The sequence below is a fragment of the Phoenix dactylifera genome, chromosome 9 (genome assembly GCF_009389715.1).
Source record: "Phoenix dactylifera cultivar Barhee BC4 chromosome 9, palm_55x_up_171113_PBpolish2nd_filt_p, whole genome shotgun sequence".
Classification (NCBI taxonomy): domain Eukaryota; kingdom Viridiplantae; phylum Streptophyta; class Magnoliopsida; order Arecales; family Arecaceae; genus Phoenix; species Phoenix dactylifera.
Genome location: NC_052400.1, coordinates 6,616,305 through 6,637,490, shown reverse-complemented (window position 1 = coordinate 6,637,490; position 21,186 = coordinate 6,616,305). Strand labels below are relative to the sequence as shown.

The following is a 21,186-nucleotide window of genomic DNA, read 5'->3' as shown; positions in this document are numbered from 1 at the left end:
TTAGTATCATTAACAGGATTGATGACTCTCTCCTGCTGAGGGGTGTTACCAACTTGTTGGGGTGTGCTGCCATTTTGCGGGTTTGGTACCTTATTAAAAGCTCCAAGAGTAGTCTTTCTCATCCGATGTGGAGACATCCTGACCTATATATATCAAATAGCAGGATGCCAATAATAAGCTTATCGGTTAATTACAAGTATATAGAATGGCTTATTATAATCATCATAAACTAACGTTCCAATATCCCTAGTGTCCACCTACCTACACTCATGTCATGTCATATTTTTTTATTTTAGAATTTATCCAACTTGGCTCTGATACCACTTAAGTTGTCATGCCCCCGACCCGAGATCACGAGCCGAAAGTCGCGGCAACTGCCGCATACCCATAGAAAACTCTCTCCACAAGCATGCAAGGCATCTCATCACAATATCAAATCAGAAAGCGGAAATATTTTAACTAATATTATACAAACTTTATTTCTTTAACTAACACAACTTGCAATGTCTCACAAGTCTAGCAATAGTCTAAGATAAAACATCATTTTAAATAAATCCTAATCTAAGATAACTTGTGCCTCAGTTCTTCTAGTCGCTCTTCCATATTGTAAAACTCCGGATCGAGCTAATTCTTCGGATCTGTAAAAAAAATAGTAAGAAATCGTATAATGAGCCAGACAGTACAGTAAGTAATAAATACCTTAACTAGACAATTTATATAATAACATAAAATATAAATACAAATTACGATGAATCAGCATAATGATATAATCAATTTCTTTTCAAACACAAATCCATTGAAATCCGTATCTTTCAAATATCCATATACATAATCATAAATCCGATTCGAAACAAATCGCATTCAACTCAACAGCCTTTAACTACGACCACACTTATACCCTATGGCTAGGCTAGAAACAGAATCGTACTTATACCCTGTGAAGTAGATCAGAATACCGTATTTATACCCTACGGAGTGGGCCAGTATATCATACTTATACCCTGTGGTCGGGCCAAAATTGCCAATGCATGACCCCCAATTGGCAGGGTCTAGAACATAGTCAGGCTAAGAGTTCCAAATCTGATGCACATCAAAATTTTTTTTGTAACATAATAGATATATCATAATCCGATCTAAATATGCATATACGATGTAAGAACAGCTAGTATAATAAAAGTCCAAAAAATATTATTCCAATTCATATATCTATTTTTCTTCAAATCATCATCTTGTAAAATTCATAAATCATATATAAATTCATTAACAATTTATTCGAAGCAAAAATAATATTATATAAATGAAGAATATAGAAAACGCAGTTCATTACTTACATCGAATGCGATCCACAACAAATCCAGTTAGTCTCACAAATTTTTTGCAGAACCTAATATCCAAAAATCATATTTTTCTTTTAAAATTCATCACAATATATATATAAAACTTAAATCTTAACATCCTTCCAGGGTCGATTATGCAAAAGTGCACGACATCCCGAGATCAAGACCCTTCACCGGGGTCAGTCTATCATCATCGTGAACGGTTAAAGGAGATTCAACATGAGAGAGAAAGAGAAAGAGTGGGAGGAGAGAGAGGAGAGAGGAGAGAGGAGAAGAGATAAAACCCTCTCTTCTTCTCCAAAATAGGGCATCCGTGACCCCCCTTCCTTCCTTCCTTCTCGGTTGAACACAGGGGCGGCCGTGGTGGCTAGCCCCGATGGGTGCAGGAGATGGTGAAGCAAACCCGACCACCCTCGGCGGTTGGCGGCGGCGGCAACGACGAACACAGCCGGCGGCAAGTGCTCTCGGGCCGAATAGAGCACCTCCTTTTGGATCAATTTCCGGCATTTGGCCGACTCAAACCCTTGATAAATCGTGGTTAATCATCAAAAGAGAAAGAGATAAAGGCGAGGAACACTAACCTCGCTCCCAGTGACGATCCGACGGCTCTTTCTCTATGGCAGCAATGGAGGACGAGAACCTTCCAAACCGAAGAGGAGCGGGCTTCAACGGCTCTCTCTCCCACTCTCTCTCTCGAGTGGAGCACGAGGAAGAAGATCACCCAAACCGGAAGGGGACTCAAAGGTTTGGCGACTCCCCTTCGGATGGTCTTAAGGAGAGGAGGAAAGGCACCCTAAAACAGGGCATCCCGGCTTCTTCGGGATGCCTTCCTCTCCTTTGCGCGCCTTCACGTGCGGCACACGTGAAGCTAGAAACATTTGGGCTGGGCCGGTCAAGTGAACCGGGCCCAGTTCCAAGGTCTTATAGCTTGTCCTACTTGTACGGGGATTCTATTCTTAGTTTATCGATTGCTTTCTAATCCTTCACCCTACCATAGGCTTATTGGATGATATTTATCTAACTGTTACATGTCCCAACATTGTCTACTTGGTTGATATCCTCAACTAATTCATGAACCACCCAAGAAAACCACATATGGGCGCCGCTTTGTGTGTCTTGTGCTATTTAAAAGGCACCCTTGATCAAAGCATTCTAATTTTTTCTCAAGGTTTTCTTCATCTTTCAACCTATTGTAATTCTGATTGGACAACTTGCACCACAGCTCAATGCTTAACCTCATGCTATTGCATTATTTTGGGTGATAATCTTGTCTCATGGAAAACAAAGAAGCAACATGTAGTTTCATGGTCCTCTACAAAGGCCAAATGCCATTCCATGGCGTCTACTACGTGTGGGCTAACTTAATTACTTGTTGCACGATTCAAAAAGTTGATCATCCTCAACCATCCACTTCATATTATGATAATCAGGGGGATTTACATATTATTGCAAACCCAGTTTTTCATGAAAGAATCCAATAGATTGAAATAGAATCTCACTTAGTCCATGAAAAAATTCGTGAAGGGATTCTTCAAACAAAGCATATACCATCTGTCAGTCGACTAGCTGATGTCTTTACTAAAGCTTTGAGCTGCGACCGATTTCATCGCCCTATCAGCTTGGGCATTTTCCTTGGCACCAACTTGAGTAAATCAAGGATATTTAAAGGAATATGGCAAAATTTCTCTACACCAAAGATCTGTCAAATTCATTAGCACACACACTACTGGAAAACTCATCTTTTTCGGCACTTTTTATTACCTTTACCGATGCTTATAAGTGTCGGCTAAAGTTCTGGCGACGCTAATTAAAGCATCGCAGAAGCATCGGCGATACCGGAGTGGCAAAAGTTTTTGCCGATGCTACCTAAAACCGTCGGCAAAAACAGAAATTTGCCGGCGCTTATAAAGCGTCGGCGAATATCAAACGGATACGAACTTCATGGTTTTCGCCGATGCTTAAAAGCGTCGGCAAATTCCTATTATTGCCGACGCTTTCATATAGCATCAGCATAACCCTAACCTTCACCAATGCTTTAAAGCGTTGACGTAGGCATACCGAGCATGTGCCACGATGTTTTTTACCGATGCTTAAAAGTGTCGGAATTTATATTTTTTTAAAAAAATAAAAATACAAATGCATATCATAAAACACACATTATAACAATATGAACCTGTATTACATTTACCTTGACACAAATATTCAGATCATTCAAAATATTTATATTATCATATCTGATTAAATTTACATAATAAGTTTAGAATTACAATGTAATTTGAAAAATATAAGAAACATATACATATCAAACTCCATAAAAAAATAGTCTAGAAGGTATCAGGGACGGGATTAAGCTCCATCATCATCATCTCTACGAGCGTTTGAAGTATCAGGAATCTACAAAAAAAAAAAATCTTAGAAGTTAGGAATAATGTGATACATTAACTCATACATCATAATTGATAATATGTAAAGTAATCAAATATCTATAGTTATTTACCTGAGAAGGAAGAAATCGTTGTAACAAAAATGAAATATTCGCAAGATGAAACTGCAAATTTTCTTGATTTTGCTTCAGCTCTTCAATAGTTGCTTGAAGATGATGAACTTTTGCGATGTTACTACCTTCTTTAGCATTTTTTGTATACATGCTCACTGAAAACAACTGAGTGGGGGTAACTCCAATGCCGTAACCCCTCACTCGACCATAACACTCTGGGCCCATCAATTCAGCGAGTACTTGAGCTTCGATATGACTGGTCGCGTCGGATGATGATGACTCTCCAATGCGCTCTGAAATAAGATTTGTTGTCCTATCCTATATCTCTTAAAAGAAAATGTCAAATTAATGTATGCCAATAATAGAACAAAAAAAAAATCATTGCACAAGTCAAAGATGAATACATACAACTATATCTCTTGTCTCCTTCCGAACAAAGCTGCCATCTCGGTGGGTGTGAGTTGTTTTATAAAACTCCACCTTACCAGGCTTCCTTCCATTATCATCCATCTACAACAAAACGTATATTTCAAAAGTATACATGCTATATGATAAAACAAATTAAGATAAAGCATTTACTAGTGTATCAACGAATGGGTTATCTTTCAATAGCACACCAGTATGTATCAACCTTAAAAAATTTACTAGTGTGAAGCCATTTATATCTTGCCTCAAATCTCTAGATGAGTTTATATCCACCCAATCACATCGAAATAATATTACCTTAAAGTTTCCATAATAATCCAACTCATAAACATCTAACCTAATATAATAATCCATAATATATAATAAAAGACCTAATATATTCAACATCTAACCTGTTTTAATAGCCATTTAGGAAATAACTCAACCAACCATCTTTGCTCAATCCTTGGGGTAGGATCAATGTTATTGTTGACGCTTCGCTGAGCCACTAAAAATTCTCTGCACGAGTAAAAATTAATTTATTTGAAATATTATATCTGATATGATAGTAAATTATGATTTTTTATAACCATACTGACCTGCGATAGTCGGATATTAAGTCACTGTGAAGTAAGACATAGCGATGTGCCCGTGCCAATAATTTATGATGAACTACAATACTTTCAGCTTTCCCCAAAAATCTTCCACTAGATGAGAACTTGTACTCCTCTGTATGCTGTACAATATCGTAATTCCTTTGTGGTCGATTAAAAGCAGTTTCAACACCTTCAAGATATTTCAAGCAAAATGTCAAACACTCATCATCAATATATTCCTCAGCATTCGATCCCTTAGGATAGGCTCTTGCGTACATATTATCGGGTTACCCCCGCACGTGTTGCGACGATCGCAGCAGAAATACACGCGCGGGGTTGTTCATCATATAAATATCCTAGGAAACGTAGATTTCAAAAAAATTCTGATTTCTCTAACTTAGAAAATTATAAAATCTTAAAGAAAGATTAAAATGACTAACTTGATTAATTTTCAGATTTACTATTAAGTATTGTAAAGATTCTATCTTTACTTTTGAGCAGGTAGCTCTTCATCGCTATCTGATGATCGATGCACTGGTTCGCTTGAAGCCGCACGATCGTCCGGCCTCTACAGGTATCCCCACGAGGTAGATCGCTCCAAGCACGTTGATCTCATTGGGGTGCTAGCTCTCTTGCAGATATCTTCTCTTTGAAGGTTGGAACTCCTCTAAGCAATTAACCCTTGATGGCTTCCAAGAGGTGGATGAAGGAAGAAGAAGAACACCTTTCTTCTTTTTCTTGGACGAAGGAGGAAGAAGAAGATGGCTTCCTTGCGGCTGAAGGAGAGGAGGAAGAGAGAGGGGGCGGCTGAAATGAATGGACTTCAAGTGTCTTCAGCCCTCATGCCACCCCTCCTTTTATAAGCATCTCATGCCTTGGCAAAACAAGAAAAAAATTTCTGCAAAATCTTTTCTTGTTTCACACCTCCAAATTCTGCACTACCCCTTACTTAATTCTTCCCAACCCCTTATTTAAAAGAAATTGGAGAGAATCAAGGAGAGGCCACATGGCCTCTCCTTGTGCCGGGTGGAAAGCCAAGAAGGGAAGGAGGAGGGTCTGACGCCCCTCCTCTTAGCGTGATGAAACAAAGGAGGAAAGAAGGGGCAGACCCCCTCCTTTCTCTTGGCATGTGACAAAGAGGAGGGGCGGACGCCCCTCCCTTATTTCCCTTTTTGTTTCATCTGCATGAAGGGAGGGATGCTCCCCTCTTTTCATGCTTTGATTTCAACTCTTCTTTTCAGGGTTCACTGATCATCGAGTGAATGCCTTCGAGTCTTACAATCCACTAGTGATACCTAGCAGCATATAGTGACAACCCAGCAGAACAGAATAAATGAACCTCTAGGTACAGTTAGCGTATGATATAGTACCTCTATCGTGGATTTCGATAAGATGGAGGTTATGGATAACTCGTCAAATCCCATCGTCTGTCATATGTCAAATTTATTTGACTCAAGTTCGAGATTGGAAAACTCCTTTTCCAAAACTGCCTTGGCCAGGGTTTTTCGAACATAGTCTCATAAATCACATAGGATCACTCTTAATCTATCAAGATCGATAGATCCCATCTAGATGCAACCTTAATCTAACAGTGAGCCTACTACAGCCAATCTGCACCGCAAGGATCCTTAGGACCCATATTTTTGTGCTCGTCAAACTACAACAACCTCACTGTGAATAGCTGAGGCATCGCAGGTCTAAGTACTAGTCATACAACTGCAGTATCAAATAAGTCACAGACGAGTGGATAGATATCCAAGTAACTTCTTGCTTTGGTCACGTTCAGTACTTTTGTTTTCTAACAAGCACTTGCACAATCACTCCAGTGTCCCCATACTGTAGACTCAAAACTCGTCAATCAAAAAAAGTAATATGTGCACTAATCTTATCGGATCGATCATCGTCCTTCGTGATGATCCATCATTCAGGAGCAATTCAGGAATTAATTACCTAATGATAGATGTCTTAAATTTTCAACTCTTGAGAATATGTGTTATCATCTAATTAATTTTTAGGACGATTCATGGACACATAATAACATAAATGAAAAGAATGCCCAATTTTATTTATTAATAAAAAGATCAAGTCAATATCAACATCGAAAAGATAATAGGATACATTTCCATATTAATAATAATTATGGATATTCGAGTTTAGAAAAATCATCTCTCAATAGGATACATCTATCGGTAGTGAACCGGTCCACCAAGTTTAGCTTTTCCAACCAAGTGAATGAGTAGATGAACCATAATAGTAAAAAACCCAGAAGAAAAGATCGTCTCCATATGGCATAGTGTGAGTGCAACATTAGACTCCAATTGATCAAGCTCCTTAGGATCAAGAACTTTGGAACATAATGCTTAAAAAAGGATGATAACTGAGACATAATTGCAAGAACTTATTTTTACGTTGACGATCTTAAAGCCAATGGAAAGATATCTTGTATCAAAATGTGCCATCGTGACCTTTAAGTTTTGAAAATTTTCGCTCTTTAAGATTAACGCATCTTGAAATATTCGATGCATACCCATCTGGAACCTTCATATTTTTCAAAATCCTTTGAAAAAGATCTTTCTCTTGAGTAGACATTGTATAACACACAGAAGGTATAAAATACTTATCATTGACAAGTTCTTTCGGATGAAGCTCTTGTCTTAAGCCTTTGTATTTCAAATCAAGATGCGCTTTCAAGTTGTCTTTAGTCTTTCCTTCAAGATTTAACAATGTTCCAATCAAGTTATCACAAACATTCTTTTCTATATGCATGACATCAAGATTATGTCGAAGAAGATTATACTCCCAATAAGCTAAATAAAAAAAATGCTTCTTTTTTTCATAACTGCTTCTATGTAGATATCGAGTTTGTGCCATCATCGTTTTTCTGTCCATAAAAGTTGTCATCAATCTCGAAGTTGTCAGCATCCTTAAAAACCTGTGTCATTGAGCTGCCAACATCCCCCCTTCCCTACTTCTTTGAACTGTTGAAGACCTTATCGGGTATATAGTTAGTGCCATGAGTTTGTTTAAGAACTTCAGTTCCAGTTGGTGGAATAAGGGCAGATCGCAACTCTATAGTACCATCAAACTGATTATTCTGAAATCGAAATGGATGGTTTGCTTCTAACCATCAACGATGATCCATATAATAGAACTTTTTTCCATGTTTTAACCAATATGAATGGGTTGAATCTCCACAACAAGGGCATGCAATATGCCCCCTAGTGCTCCAACCAGATAAATTAGCAGATGCAGAAAAATCATTGATTGTCCAGATAAGAGCTGCACACAACTTGAATGTTCGGCCAGTGAAAGCATCAAATGCATCAATACCTTGCCATAACTTTTTCAATTCATCTATTAAAGGCTGCAAAAAAACATCTATATCATTATCTGGGCCCTTATCACCGAAAATAACCATTGACAGAATGAGTGAAGACTGTTTCATACACATCCATGGTGACAAATTATATGGAACCAAAATAACTAGCCAAGTGTTGTATGTAGAACTGTGAGATTCGGGCTGAAGTCGGCAGCCCCAGCCGACTTCAGCCCCGTCTTCCTCTTTTGGAAGGGGCGTAGCAGGGGATCGCAGACGCGATCCCCTCCATCTTCTTCGGGCACAGAGGGGCATCCCGCGGCTGCACCGCGGTCATCCCGCATCCACCTCGCGGCCGCACGCACGGCCGCTGATTTCGCCTCCTCCGCAATTCCCGCGGCGGAGAGCCGTTACAATGAGGCTATAAAACCCCCGTTCCTCCTCCTTCGGAGATCACCTGAGCCCTCCTCCCTCTCCTCCGTCTCCTCCTCTTCCTCTCCTCCCTCTCCTCCCCCGGCTCTTGCCTCTCGAGTGGTCGGTGCCGCTCGATCGCCGTCCGAATCCCCTCCGCAAGCCTTCCCCTGTTTTGGAGATTTGCTTCCTCTCGGTTCCAAGTGCCGCCGCCGCCGCTTGACTGCCGGATCGAGCCACCGGCAGCCGAGATCTTCCTCCCACCGCCTCTGCCACCGTCAGTAAGCCCTCTCTTGCCTTGATTCCATGCCAAATAGCATGTTTTCCTCCTTTGCATCGGCCCACACCGAGACCATTCTCGGTTCTTCTTCAACGCCGGCCGTCGCAGCAGCCACCGGCTGCCACCGTGGCCGGCTGACCGTCGACTGGACGACGGCCTCCGACCACCCAGGCCGGCCACCCCGCCGATCCTCTCTCTCCTCCATCTCTCCTTCTTCCCCTGTTCGTGGAGGGGGGTTTGGGGAAGGAAGAAAGCCCATTGTGGGCCGTGGGCACTTTGTTGGGCCGTTGGGCCCAGTCCCATGCGGGCCCAACTTGGGCCCAGTCCCCTGCGGGCCCAACTTGGGCCCAGTCCCCTGCATGCCCAACTTGGGCCCAGTCCAGTCCGGTTGGGCCCAGTAGGGCAGTACCCATGTGGGCCCAACTTGGGCCCAGTTCAGACCCAAGCCTAGAACCTGAACCCGAAACCCAGAACCCGAAACCCGAACCCGTTTGGCCAATAAATGGAATTTTATAGTGAAGCCCTTGACAGTATATTATTTCACAAAAGGGACTCCTGTAATTTGTATTTGATCCCTATAGGAAAGATTTATTACATAAAGGTCCCCAACTATATTTATTTAGTCCCCTCACTCAAGTTTTATTATAGAATAGTACCCTATAATTAAGTATTAGCCCCTGCAATGCATAAATAATCCATTAGAGACCAACTTTGGGGGGCCCTATTGGGCTGGATCTATGCGGGCCAATTGGGCCGTGTCCGATATGGGCCCTATCAGGCCATGCCCATTATGGGCTAATTCTGAGCCCTGTTGGGCCATGTCCAATAGTATTACTTTTGGTTTTGCTTAGCTCTGAAATTTACAAAGAAATTAATTAAATGTTAACAGGTGAACCTGATCCGCCTACCTGAAGTAGGTATTAAGCGAGAAGAGGTAAGTAACTTAATACTTCAAGTATGATTTCTGAATTATTTAATAAACTGATTATGTTTTGATATATGTTTTGCATTCAGTAAAATGGGTCAGACATGTTAAATTTTATTTGAAAATCATGTTATATGCTCTGAAATCCATGAAATATATTTTTATATATATATATATGCATTCTCAGCATGGCTATGATCTATTCTGTTCTGTTCTGGCCCCGCCAATGGAGATTATACGTTGGACCTGTCGACTTGTAATCTGTGACGAACCGGTTTCGACACCGTACCACCGGTGATTAGAATAGTGGTATTTGGACACCGTACCACCGGTGATTAGAATAGTGGTATTTGGACACCGTACCACCGGTGCATAATAATAGTGGTGTTTGGCACCTTGTGCAACCCATGCCACTGGGTTACGTGGCCGTAGCCTATTATGTTGAGATTCTGGTATAAGAGTTTTTGGAAAAATGATAATAAGTTTTGAAAACAACAAATGATGTTATTTATGATTTATTCCAGACATTATCCTGTATTTTGATCTGATATGCTCTGACCCCACTCTGGGGTATTTTGTTGCTTACTGGGCTAGTGTAGCTCATTATTCTGTTTTCTTCATTTTTCAGATCCAGAGGCTTGATCACACGGGATTGGGGAGTGCGTTAGATTTTCCGACGATTCCTTCAGTTATTGACATTTTAGTTAGTTTAGTTTGGACATTTGAATTATGTTGGCATATGCTATTTTGAAATTTTGTAAGTCTACTTTTGAACAATTTAAATAATTATGTCATCTTTGAATAGCTGTATCTGCTTTGATATGATCTGCTGCCTCGGGGCGTGACAAGAACTTATCGTTCAACAAACTAGAGTAGCCCATCAAGAAGGCTGCAAGCATTTTATCGACTTTTCTAGGATCGATTGCGTGGAAGGATCAATTATGTCCGCTCAACTATACGAAATGGAATGAAATGCTTTCTTCATATAAAGTTGAGCTTCTTAGAGTTATTGAGGTAAAGAATTGAATTTGCTTACTATCATAATTTTATTTTTTGATTTAATATTGTTATAGCATTCTTGACCTTGGTGTAGGGACATTTTGTCCTTCCTGCAACGAGCCATGATTGGGTGTTGAAGTCCGTCAACCGCAAATGGAAGGAATATAAGGCGAAGCTAAAGACGGACTAGAATCACGAGGGCATGATAGAAGAGGAAGTGGCCCGTGTTTGTTCTCCAGATGTAATCTCTCATCAGTGGAGGGAGCATGTCCACTACTGCTTTTTCGAGAAAGCTCAGGTTGCATATATTTTTTCAATACCTTAGATTGTATTTACTATTATTATAAATTAGAAATTTATACATTGTATATATTACATTGTTTACTTTTTTGGGGAAAGATATATTCCAACATTGGTAGAGCTGCTCGAGTATCGCAGACTGTTCTCCACACTTCAGGCTCGATGAGTTATGCGAGGCGTAGAGCTGAATTCGTAAGTTTTTTTGAAACTCTTTAAGATTATCTTAAATTGTTCTATCATATAGCATGTATACTTTTGAAATATACTTTTTGTTGTAAATAGATGATAATGGGAAGGAGCCTAGTAAGGTGGAGTTTTATAAGATGACTCACACCCACCGAGATGGTAGCTTTGTTCGGAAGAAGTAAAGAGATATAGTTGTATATATTCATCTTTAACTTGTGCAACGATTTTTTTTTATTCTATTATTGGCATACATTAATTTGACTTTTTCTTTTGAGAGATATATGACAGGGCAACAAATCTTATTTCAGAGCGCGGCGGAGAATCATCATCATCAGATGCGACCAGTCATATCGAAGCTCAGGTGCTCGCTGAATTGATGGGCCCAGAGCGTTATGATCGAGTGAGGAGTTATGGCATTGGAGTTACTCCCACTCAGTTGTCTGCAGTGGGCATGTATACAAGAAATGCCAGAGAATGTATTAACACTGCAGAAGTTCGTCATCTTCAAGCAACTATTGAAGAGCTGAAGCAGAACTAAAAAAAATTGCAGTCTCAGCTTGTGAATATTTTATTTTTGTTACAATGATTTCTTCCTTCAGAGGTAAATAACTATATATATTTGAATACTTTATATATTATCAATTATGATGTATGAGTTAATGTATCACATTATTCCTAACTTCTAAGATTTTTCATTTTTTTTTTAGATTCCTGATACTTCAGCAGCTCGTAGAGATGATGATGATGGAGCTGAATCCCGCCCCTGATACTTTGTAGATTGTTTTTTATAGAGTTTGATATGTATATGTTTCTTATATTTTTCAAAGTATATTGTAATTCTAAACTTTTGATGTAAATTAATTTAATCGGATATGAAAATATAAATATTTTGAATGATCTGAATGTTTGGGTTAATGTAAATGTAATATAGGTTCATATTGTTATAATATGTGTTTTATGATATGCATTTGTAATTTTAATTTTTTTAAAAAAATACAAATCCTGACGCTTTTAAGCATCGTTAAACAAACGTCATGGCACATGCCCGGCACGCCTATGCTGACGCTTTAAAGCATCGAGATTTGTTAGGGTTACGCCGACGCTTTCATTAGTGTCAGTAAAAATAGGAAATTGCCGACGCTTTTAAGCGTTGGCGAAAAGCGTGAGGTTGGCATCCGTTTGGTACTCGCCGATGCTTTTCTGTTTTTGCGGACGCTTTCATGTAGCGTCGGTAAAAACTTTTGCCACTTCGGTATCGCCGACGCTTTTATTAGCGTCGTCGGAGCTTTAGCCAACGCTTATAGGCGTCGGTAAAGGTTATAAAAAGCGCCGGAAAATATGAGTTTTCCTGTAGTGGCATTGCTTCATAGGGGAAGGCACCTTGATAAATTATGTGATACACCATAGCAGAAGCCAAAGCTACTAAAGATTAATCTGTAAGGGCCTATCTTAGATCTTAATTCGCTTAAGGTGGCGTGGTGCTCGTACCTAGGTGTCGATGCTCAACCTAGGCCGCCACGTCCAAGGGAGGAATCTGATGCTATCTCAGATGTTGCCACCTTTTCCTTCTCTTTGCCTCCCTATATATATGCCTCACCTTCCTTCCCTATTCCTCTCCATTAACTCTCTTTGGTCCATTGCATTACCTCTTTAAGCCACTTCTGTTCTCCTTTGGATCTGTATACAGTTCTCTTGGTTAATTTGCAGCAGAATTTAACAAAACGATTGCAAACTATGGGCAGGCTTTGGACTTTACTCTGCCATCTCCACTCTTTTGCAGGGTATGCTCTCAAATCAACTCCTCTCTCTCTCTCTCTCTCTCTCTCTCTCGCTTTTCCTTTCAATCCTTTATACGCTTCTTTTGTAGTTTTATATATAAAAGATGTTTTTTTTACCGAAATCTATTTGACAACGACTTCCATTTTTGTTCCCATGCAGGCCAACCATCATGCTCTTGTATCCCTTGTAATTTCTAAATCTATATTTATTTTCTTTTATAGATGTCTTCCCCTTCTCCTTTGACTATTGTTTGATAATGTCTGATTGGATTAGGTACGCATCGGTTCGAGCAATTGAGAACCCATCGAAGCTCGATGACGAGCAATGGTTGGCTTATTGGATTTTGTACTCCTTCCTAACTCTCATGGAGATGGCGGCTGAGCCCATATTATATTGGTAAGGATTTTTCATACTCTTTTTTTTTTGTCCCCTACTCATTTGAAGAATGCTGATTTCATTTGGTTTTAGCTTGAGACCTTATACATATTTGAGTATCTTTTCTTTTGTCTTTCTTTGTATTCTGAAGGATTCCTATGTGGTATGAAATAAAGGTGGTCTCTGTAGCATGGCTGGTACTGCCACAGTTCAGGGGTGCCTCATTCATGTATGAACGGTTTATTAGAGAGCAACTCAGGAAGTATGGGGCCAAAATAGGTGCAAATGGGGTCCACTCCTCTAAGAAGGTAAGTTGCTCAGCTCTTCCCTAAAGACAAATAGTAATGGTGACAACAACGATAATGACCATGATGGCAATGACATCAATAAACAATAATGATTAAAGATAGCAATAATAATAAAGGTTATTAATGGATGTTTTTGGGAAAATGGCAGGGAGAGGAGTTGCACCGAGGAAGATAGATTAATGGTGACGAGCGTTATAGATCTTGGCTTCTCTTTTCCTTCTTTTCTTTTGGGGTAAAAGAAAAGTGTGAATATGATGTTTGTGTTCCAATTTCTTTTCCATATGTAATATAAAACTTTAGGACCTTTAACTAAAGTGCTGATTGATTTATCTAAGTGTTTGCTATGCTCAAAGTGTAAAGCATTGTCTCTTGTGCTTTGAACGTGTCCAAGATTTGGTTAACCACCAGAGTGTGTTGGCAACCGGCCATTGATTTTGGGCTGATGCGTGCCATTTATTCCAGACAATTCGCCATAGATTTGGAAACCTTTTAGTTCTTCTGACTCAATTTTTTTGGGATAAACCGGCCGGGCTGGTGTTAGATGTATGCCCTAGAAGCCAATTTGGCTGACACATTGTTGATTCTAGGGACATAATTTTGTACTTGACTATTTATTATTGAATAAATAAAATGCATCTTTTCATTCATATTGTTTATGTGTCTATGAATCGTCCAAGAAATTAATAAGATGATGATACATATTCTCAAGAGTTGAGAATTTGAGCCATGTATCATTGGTGATTAATTTCTAAATGCTCCTGATCAAAGGATCATCACGAGGACGGTGATCGATCCGATCAGTGCACAGATCACTCTCCTTCTGGATGGACGAGACTTGAGTCCACAGTGTAGGGACACTGAAGTGATAGTGCAGGTGCTTGTTAGAGAACAAGGGTACTGAGCGTGACCAATACAAGAAGTCACTTGGATGTCTATCCACTCGTCAGTGACTTGCTTGATGTTGCAGTAGTGTGACTGGTCCTTTGACCTGCGGTGCTTCGGCTACTCACAGTGAGGTTATTGTAGTTTGACTGCACACATACATGGTCTCTAGCCATATGGGTCCATGCAGTGTAGATTGGCTGCAGTAAGTTCACTGTAGGAGTAGGGTATGCACCTATATGGAATCTATCGACCTTGATAGATAAGGAGAGATCCTATGTGATTTATAAGACTGAGTTCGTAAGACCTCGGCCGGGGCAGTATACACAGTGGAGAAAGAGTTTTTCACTATCGAACTCGAGTCAAATAAATCTTGACATATGACAGACGATGGGGTTTGACGAGTTGTCCATGACCTCTGTCCTGTAGGGATCCACGATAGTAGGACTGTATCACATGTTAACTGCACCTAGAGGTTCATCATTCCATTCTGCTGGGTAGCCACTACATGCTGCTAGGTGTCACTGGTGGATGGTGGGACTCATAGGGATTATCTTGATGATCGATAAACCCTAATGAGTTGAGTTGGAATCGTTCCAACCCATTGAAAGGAGTTTTCAATGATATAGTGATAGAGATCACAATATATCTCACTACCAGTCAGAATAGAACCTATGGGGTCACACACACTAGAAGTATTGACCGATCCGATGGTTGAAATCGTGATTAGGAATCACAAGAAATCAATTTGATTGATAAGAAGTTGAAGAAGAAACAAAGGGAATTAATTAATTAGACTTAAACACAAATCCTACTTCGGGAGGGATTCCTAGAGTCCTAATTGGATTAGGGCTGGGAATCCTAGTTGGAGTAGGACTGGAATTCCTACTTGGAATAGGATTCCTACAATCCTAATGAGATTAGGAATTTTGAATTAAAATTGGATTCCTACTTGGAGTAGGATTCCTAAGAAATCCTAATTGGATTAGGACTTCGGATTCAAATAGAGTCCTAATTGGATTAGGACTAAAATTAAATACATCCTAATTAGATTAGGATTTCTTAAGTCTAAATTAATTATTAATCTAATGAATCAACATGACTCCTAATTGGATTAGGATTGAAGAGTTCAATTGAGTCATGGTTCATTCAAATCCTAATTGGATTAGGACTAGCATAGATTGAACCCAATTTGGCTAATCCTAATTGGATTGGGATTAAACCATAAGAGAGGCACCCAATCCTCTTTGGAAGAGGATTAGGGCATCACAAGAAGGAGGGTTCACGCCCCTCCTCCTCTCCTTGTGTGCGGCATGAAGAGAAGGGCCGGCGCCCCCCTTCCCTCTTAGGCAATATGTCTAGGGCTCCTAGATTGTAGGAGCCCTAGATGGCTTTATAAGGAGGCATGAGGCCGGCGCCCTAAAAAAGAGCTCTCTTCCTCCTCTTGCTGCCGCCACCAGCCCCCTCCTCTCTTGGTTCAGCCGCAAGCAAAGGGAGAGCAAAGTCCAAGCGTTGGCGTCATCCTCTTCCTCCAATCCTTCTTCCAACGCAGGGAAAAGAAAGAAGGCTGCAGAAGCTGTGTTCTTCTTCCTTGAGTCCCTTCTTCTTCTTCCTCCTCTCAAGCACTTTCAAGAGTTGAAAGAAAGAGAGGAGATCAGCCATCAAAGGAAGTCTCTGCAAGGGAGCTAGCACCCCGGGGAGACGAGAAAGCTTTGATCGGTCCTCTGCTTCGTGTGGATACCCGTAGAGGCCGGACGTTTGAACGGCTTCAAGCGAACCCTCTTCCTAAAACCACGAATTCAGATTCGCGGTGATCGTCTACCCGCGCAAGGTGAAGATTTGATCTTCCTATTGTTTTAAAAGCTTTAATTCTTACCTAATTACGAAAGGTCTCGAAACAACGTTCATGAGATGAACGTCGAACTCGTGCATGCCAATTCCGCTGCCATCTGAAAAATTTTTGAAATATCAGCGGCATGGGCGGGTTCCCAATAGTGGTATCAGAGCCTAGGCTTCGTAGATTAAGGTAAGAATTAAATATTTAAAGGCTTATTAGATCTGAAAATTGATTGATCATGCATGCTGAAAAATTCTGCATGCAGATTTTTTCAGGGGTGCTGAATTTTTACATGCTGATTTTTATGTGATAAAAAGATGATTCTAATTGCATTGTTAATGGGATTACAAAGTTTAGAATCATGATTAGCATGATCAGCGACCTATGTCATGATATAATCAGTTAAGTTTCAGATCTGAAAATTATAATTGTAGCATACGGTGATGATCATAGGATTCAACCCCTTTTGGTATCAAATGTAATGACCTGCGATGTGATCTGCGATGTCATGTAATTTTTCAGATGCTTGCATGCATCTTATTTGATGTTTTGAGAGGCCTGCGTGCCCCCTAAAAGGAGATGTAAATTATTTTTATTTTTATTTTACATCTGGTTGTATTTCTGTGATGTAATGTACATCAACGATCAAGTCGAAGACGATGCATGAGATGAACAGGGGTCTAAGCAGTTGATGGCGATGGGATCAAGAGTTGATCAAGGATCGAATCAAGGAAGCTTGGATCCAATTCAAGAGTTGAAGACCACTTGATCGATTGATGTGCATGTGCTTGTAATACGACCTAATTAGAATCCATGATCATCACCTAGTTAAAGTTTAGCTTTAATTTGATGCCGCGATTATAACTGCCTGCAATGCGCCGTTTGCATGTGATGTGAATGAGAGTCGGGTAGATAGGTCTACATGTGATGTAGCAAACCCAATTGAGACCTAAATTAAAACCTTCTCAATCAAGTCGAGAGTGAACCGACATGAGCAAGTCATATTAGATTAATTGATCTAATTGGTGTCTAGGAAAGCATGAAAGGTGGTTACTTAATTAGGACCTTACTCTCTGAGTAAGGGGAGCCTCCCACCTGCTTACCTGGCCAATTGTTCGATTACCTCTTATGAAAGGCTCAAGTTGCAAACACTAAGACCTGATTAACCAATATTAAGTCAATAGGTCTTCCACTGTAGTAGAGCTGCTAAGGCCTTTCTGATGTTGACTTGTCTCGGCTGGATACAGTGGTCAAGTTGCATTGGGGGGCTGGACCTCTCTATAGACATGAGATGTTGTAGGGTAAAGGTGGGGTTGGGCACCAATAACTGTTAGGTGAGGACCCAATGACGACTTTATTCCTACGGTTATACGGTGGGTCTGACTTAACTAAGAAATGGGACCAATAACTGTTAGGTGAGGTCTTCATGGCTTAGAGACCAAGTTGCACTGCAACATGCTTGAGAAGCATTGTACAAGAGTTGTACACTCATCCATCTATGTGTCACCAATAACTGTTAGGTGAGGTGGCATGTGAATTGGTGGGACCGCAGTACCCACTAGAAACCCTAGTCGTGTGGGATTTCCGTTTTCCTACCAGGGGAGTGTGAGGAATTCGAGAAAATAGTGGGAGTCATATTTGTTCTAAAAGACCTTAGGACAGATTAGGATCAAGTACAAGAGTCTAACTAGAATCTTTACTCTCTGCAGATACAATGTCGGCTTCAAACCCTTTGACCCGTATTCTTGAGACCAACCGACTGACCGGAACCAATTACAAGGACTGGCTTAGAAATCTCAAAATAGTTTTGGACTGTGAGAAGATAGGCTATATACTCGATTCAGATATCCCCACATTACCAGCACGTCCCACTGATGTTCAGCGTGAGATGCATAAAAAGTGGTTGGACGATGACATTAGAGTAAAATGCTATATGATGGCATCTATGTCTAATGAACTCCAATGCCAGCATGAAAATATAAAGACTGCTAGGGACATACTGGCACACCTACAAGAGTTGTATGGTGAGCAGAGTCGCACAGCTCGTTTTGAAGTGTCCAAGAGGCTTTTCAAAGCGAAGATGCGCGAAGGGCAGTCTGTCCATAATCACGGTCTGACCATGATCAAGAACCTAGAGGAGCTTGAGAAGCTCGGTATGGACATGCACAAGGAATTGCAAGTGGATTTGATCCTACAGTCACTTCCTGATTCATTTGGTCAGTTTATAGTAAACTACCACATGAATAAGATTGAATGCACTAAGACTGAACTAATTAACATGTTGGTAACTGCTGAGGGAGCCTTGAAAGGTTCAAGGGGCAATGTCCTCGCTGCTGAGTTGACTTCTGGTTCCAAGAGAAAGTCTACTTGGAAGAAAAGGAAGCCTACAAAGAAGCAGAAGAAAGACAAGAAGCCAAAGAAGGAAGTTCAAAAGAAAAAGGCTAACGACAAAGGAAAATGTTTCCACTGCAATGTCGAAGGCCACTGGAAGAGAAACTGTCCTTCATACCTCGAGAGCCTGAAGAACAAGAAAGGTGACACACCTTCAGAAGGTATAGACTTGCTCATAATTGAAACTAATCTAACGGTTTCTTCTACTTCCAGTTGGGTTATAGATTCTGGTTCTAGTGCTCATTTGTGCACTACCATGCAGGGTCTAAAGGAAAGTAGAAGGCTGGCAGAAGGTGCGGTAACCCTTCGGGTTGGCAACGGGGCAAAAGTTGCTGCTGTGGCTGTGGGCACCTACCATCTGCGACTACCGTCTGGATTTAGTTTAATACTTAGAGACTGCTATTATGTACCTGTTGCTAGCAGAAATTTGATTTCTGTTTCATGTCTAGCACAGGAAGGTCATGTTTTTACATTTGACAAAGACTGCTGTTCTATTTATTTGAGAAATAAAATAGTCGCACGTGGTTTTATGATTGACAGTCTCTATCATTTACATATGGATGTATCTGTGAATGTTACCGAGCAAGATGTGAGTGCCAAAGGATCCAAAAGATCCAGAGATGAGATAAACCAAAGATATTTGTGGCACCTCAGACTTGGCCATATTGGAGAAGATAGAATGAACAAAATGGATAAAGATGGGCTCTTAGGCTCATTGACTTCCGAGTCATATCCAGTTTGCGAGTCCTGTCTTCAAGAAAAGATGGCTAGACTACCCTTTGTAGGACATGGGGAGAGGACCACTGAAATACTTACCCTAGTACATACAGATGTATGTGGCCCATTCGATGTGCTAGCCAGGGGACGTTATTCTTACTTCATTGCCTTTACCGATGATTATTCACGGTATGGGTATGTGTATCTTATGAGACACAAGTCTGAATCCTTTGAAAAGTTCAAAGAGTTCAAGAATGAAGTAGAAAAACAAACTGGAAAACCTCTTAAGGCTCTTCGATCAGATCGGGGAGGAGAATACCTTAGTGGGGAATTCCGGGACTATCTCAAAGAAAACGGCATAGTCTCACAATGGACACCTCCGGGTACACCTCAACTCAACGGGGTGTCAGAGAGGAGAAATCGGACCCTATTGGATATGGTCAGGTCCATGATAAGCTTCACTGATTTACCTATGTTCCTTTGGGGAGATGCCTTACTCACAGCGATTTATTTATTGAATAGAGTTTCCTCTAAATCCGTTCCTACCACACCGTATGAGATATGGCATGGTAAGAAACCAAGTCTGGGTCATCTCAAGATTTGGGGATGTCCGGCCCACGTCAAGCGACTACAGGCGGACAAGTTAGAGGCTAGGACCATAAGTGCTCGTTTTATAGGATATCCTAAAGAGTCATTAGGATACAATTTTTACGTCTCAGAGGATCACAATGTGTTTGTGAGCCGTCATGCCATCTTCTTGGAAAATCAGTTTATCCTTGATAGAGGCAGTGGGAGGAAAATTGAGCTTGAAGAGAAAGTCTCTGAAAAGCAACGAGTCATGGATCCTATAGAACCTATTCATACAGAGCCAGTACACGATGTCCCTCGACCACCTCGTAGATCTAGTAGGGTCTCCCATCCTCCCGATAGATACTTAGGTATACTTGAAGAGGATACTGAGGAAATGCTCCTAGTGGGAGATAGGGATCACATACAGGATCCCAAAACCTACAACGAGGCGATATCTGATATCGATTCCGAGAAATGGCTGGAAGCTATGAAGTCAGAGATAGACTCCATGCATTCCAACCAAGTCTGGACCTTAGTAGATCCACCAGAAGGTATTGTACCTATTGGATGCAAATGGATCTACAAAAGGAAGATAGGTTCGGATGGAGAGGTAGAGACCTATAAGGCAAGGCTTGTGGCGAAAGGGTATAGTCAGCGCGAAGGCATTGACTATCAGGAGACCTTTTCACCTGTAGCCATGCTAAAATCCATCCGAACATTGCTTGCCATTGCAGCATTTCATGATTATGAAATCTGGCAGATGGATGTGAAAACTGCTTTCCTGAATGGATATCTTGATGAAGATATCTATATGGAACAGCCTTTGGGTTTCACTTCCAGTGATAGAGATCACAAGGTCTGCAAGCTGCAAAGGTCCATCTATGGACTAAAGCAAGCCTCTCGGAGTTGGAACACTCGTTTCGATGATACAATCAAAACGTTTGATTTCATCAAAAACGAGGAGGAACCATGTGTTTATAAAAGGGTTAGTGGGAGTGCTGTCGCTTTTCTCGTACTGTACGTAGATGACATTCTCCTGATTGGGAATGATATTCCCATGCTAACCTCGGTCAAG

At 40.7% G+C, this 21,186-nt stretch overlaps 1 protein-coding gene across 2 annotated transcripts; it reads left to right on the top strand.

Annotated features, from left to right (window-relative positions):
• The first annotated feature begins 12,862 nt into the window (after nt 1-12,862).
• Nucleotides 12,863-14,043, top strand: LOC103695558 (HVA22-like protein e). Of its 2 annotated transcripts, XM_039130628.1 has the most exons (5): nt 12,863-13,033; nt 13,191-13,217; nt 13,305-13,427; nt 13,558-13,714; nt 13,863-14,043. In XM_039130628.1, exons 1-5 carry the CDS (start codon nt 12,987-12,989, stop codon nt 13,887-13,889), a joined length of 381 nt encoding a protein of 126 aa, XP_038986556.1. In that variant the 5' UTR covers nt 12,863-12,986; the 3' UTR covers nt 13,890-14,043. The 2 variants fall into 2 exon arrangements, with proteins under 2 accessions (XP_038986556.1, XP_038986557.1); XM_039130629.1 differs by lacking the exon at nt 13,191-13,217.
• Nucleotides 14,044-21,186: the final 7,143 nt, after the last annotated feature.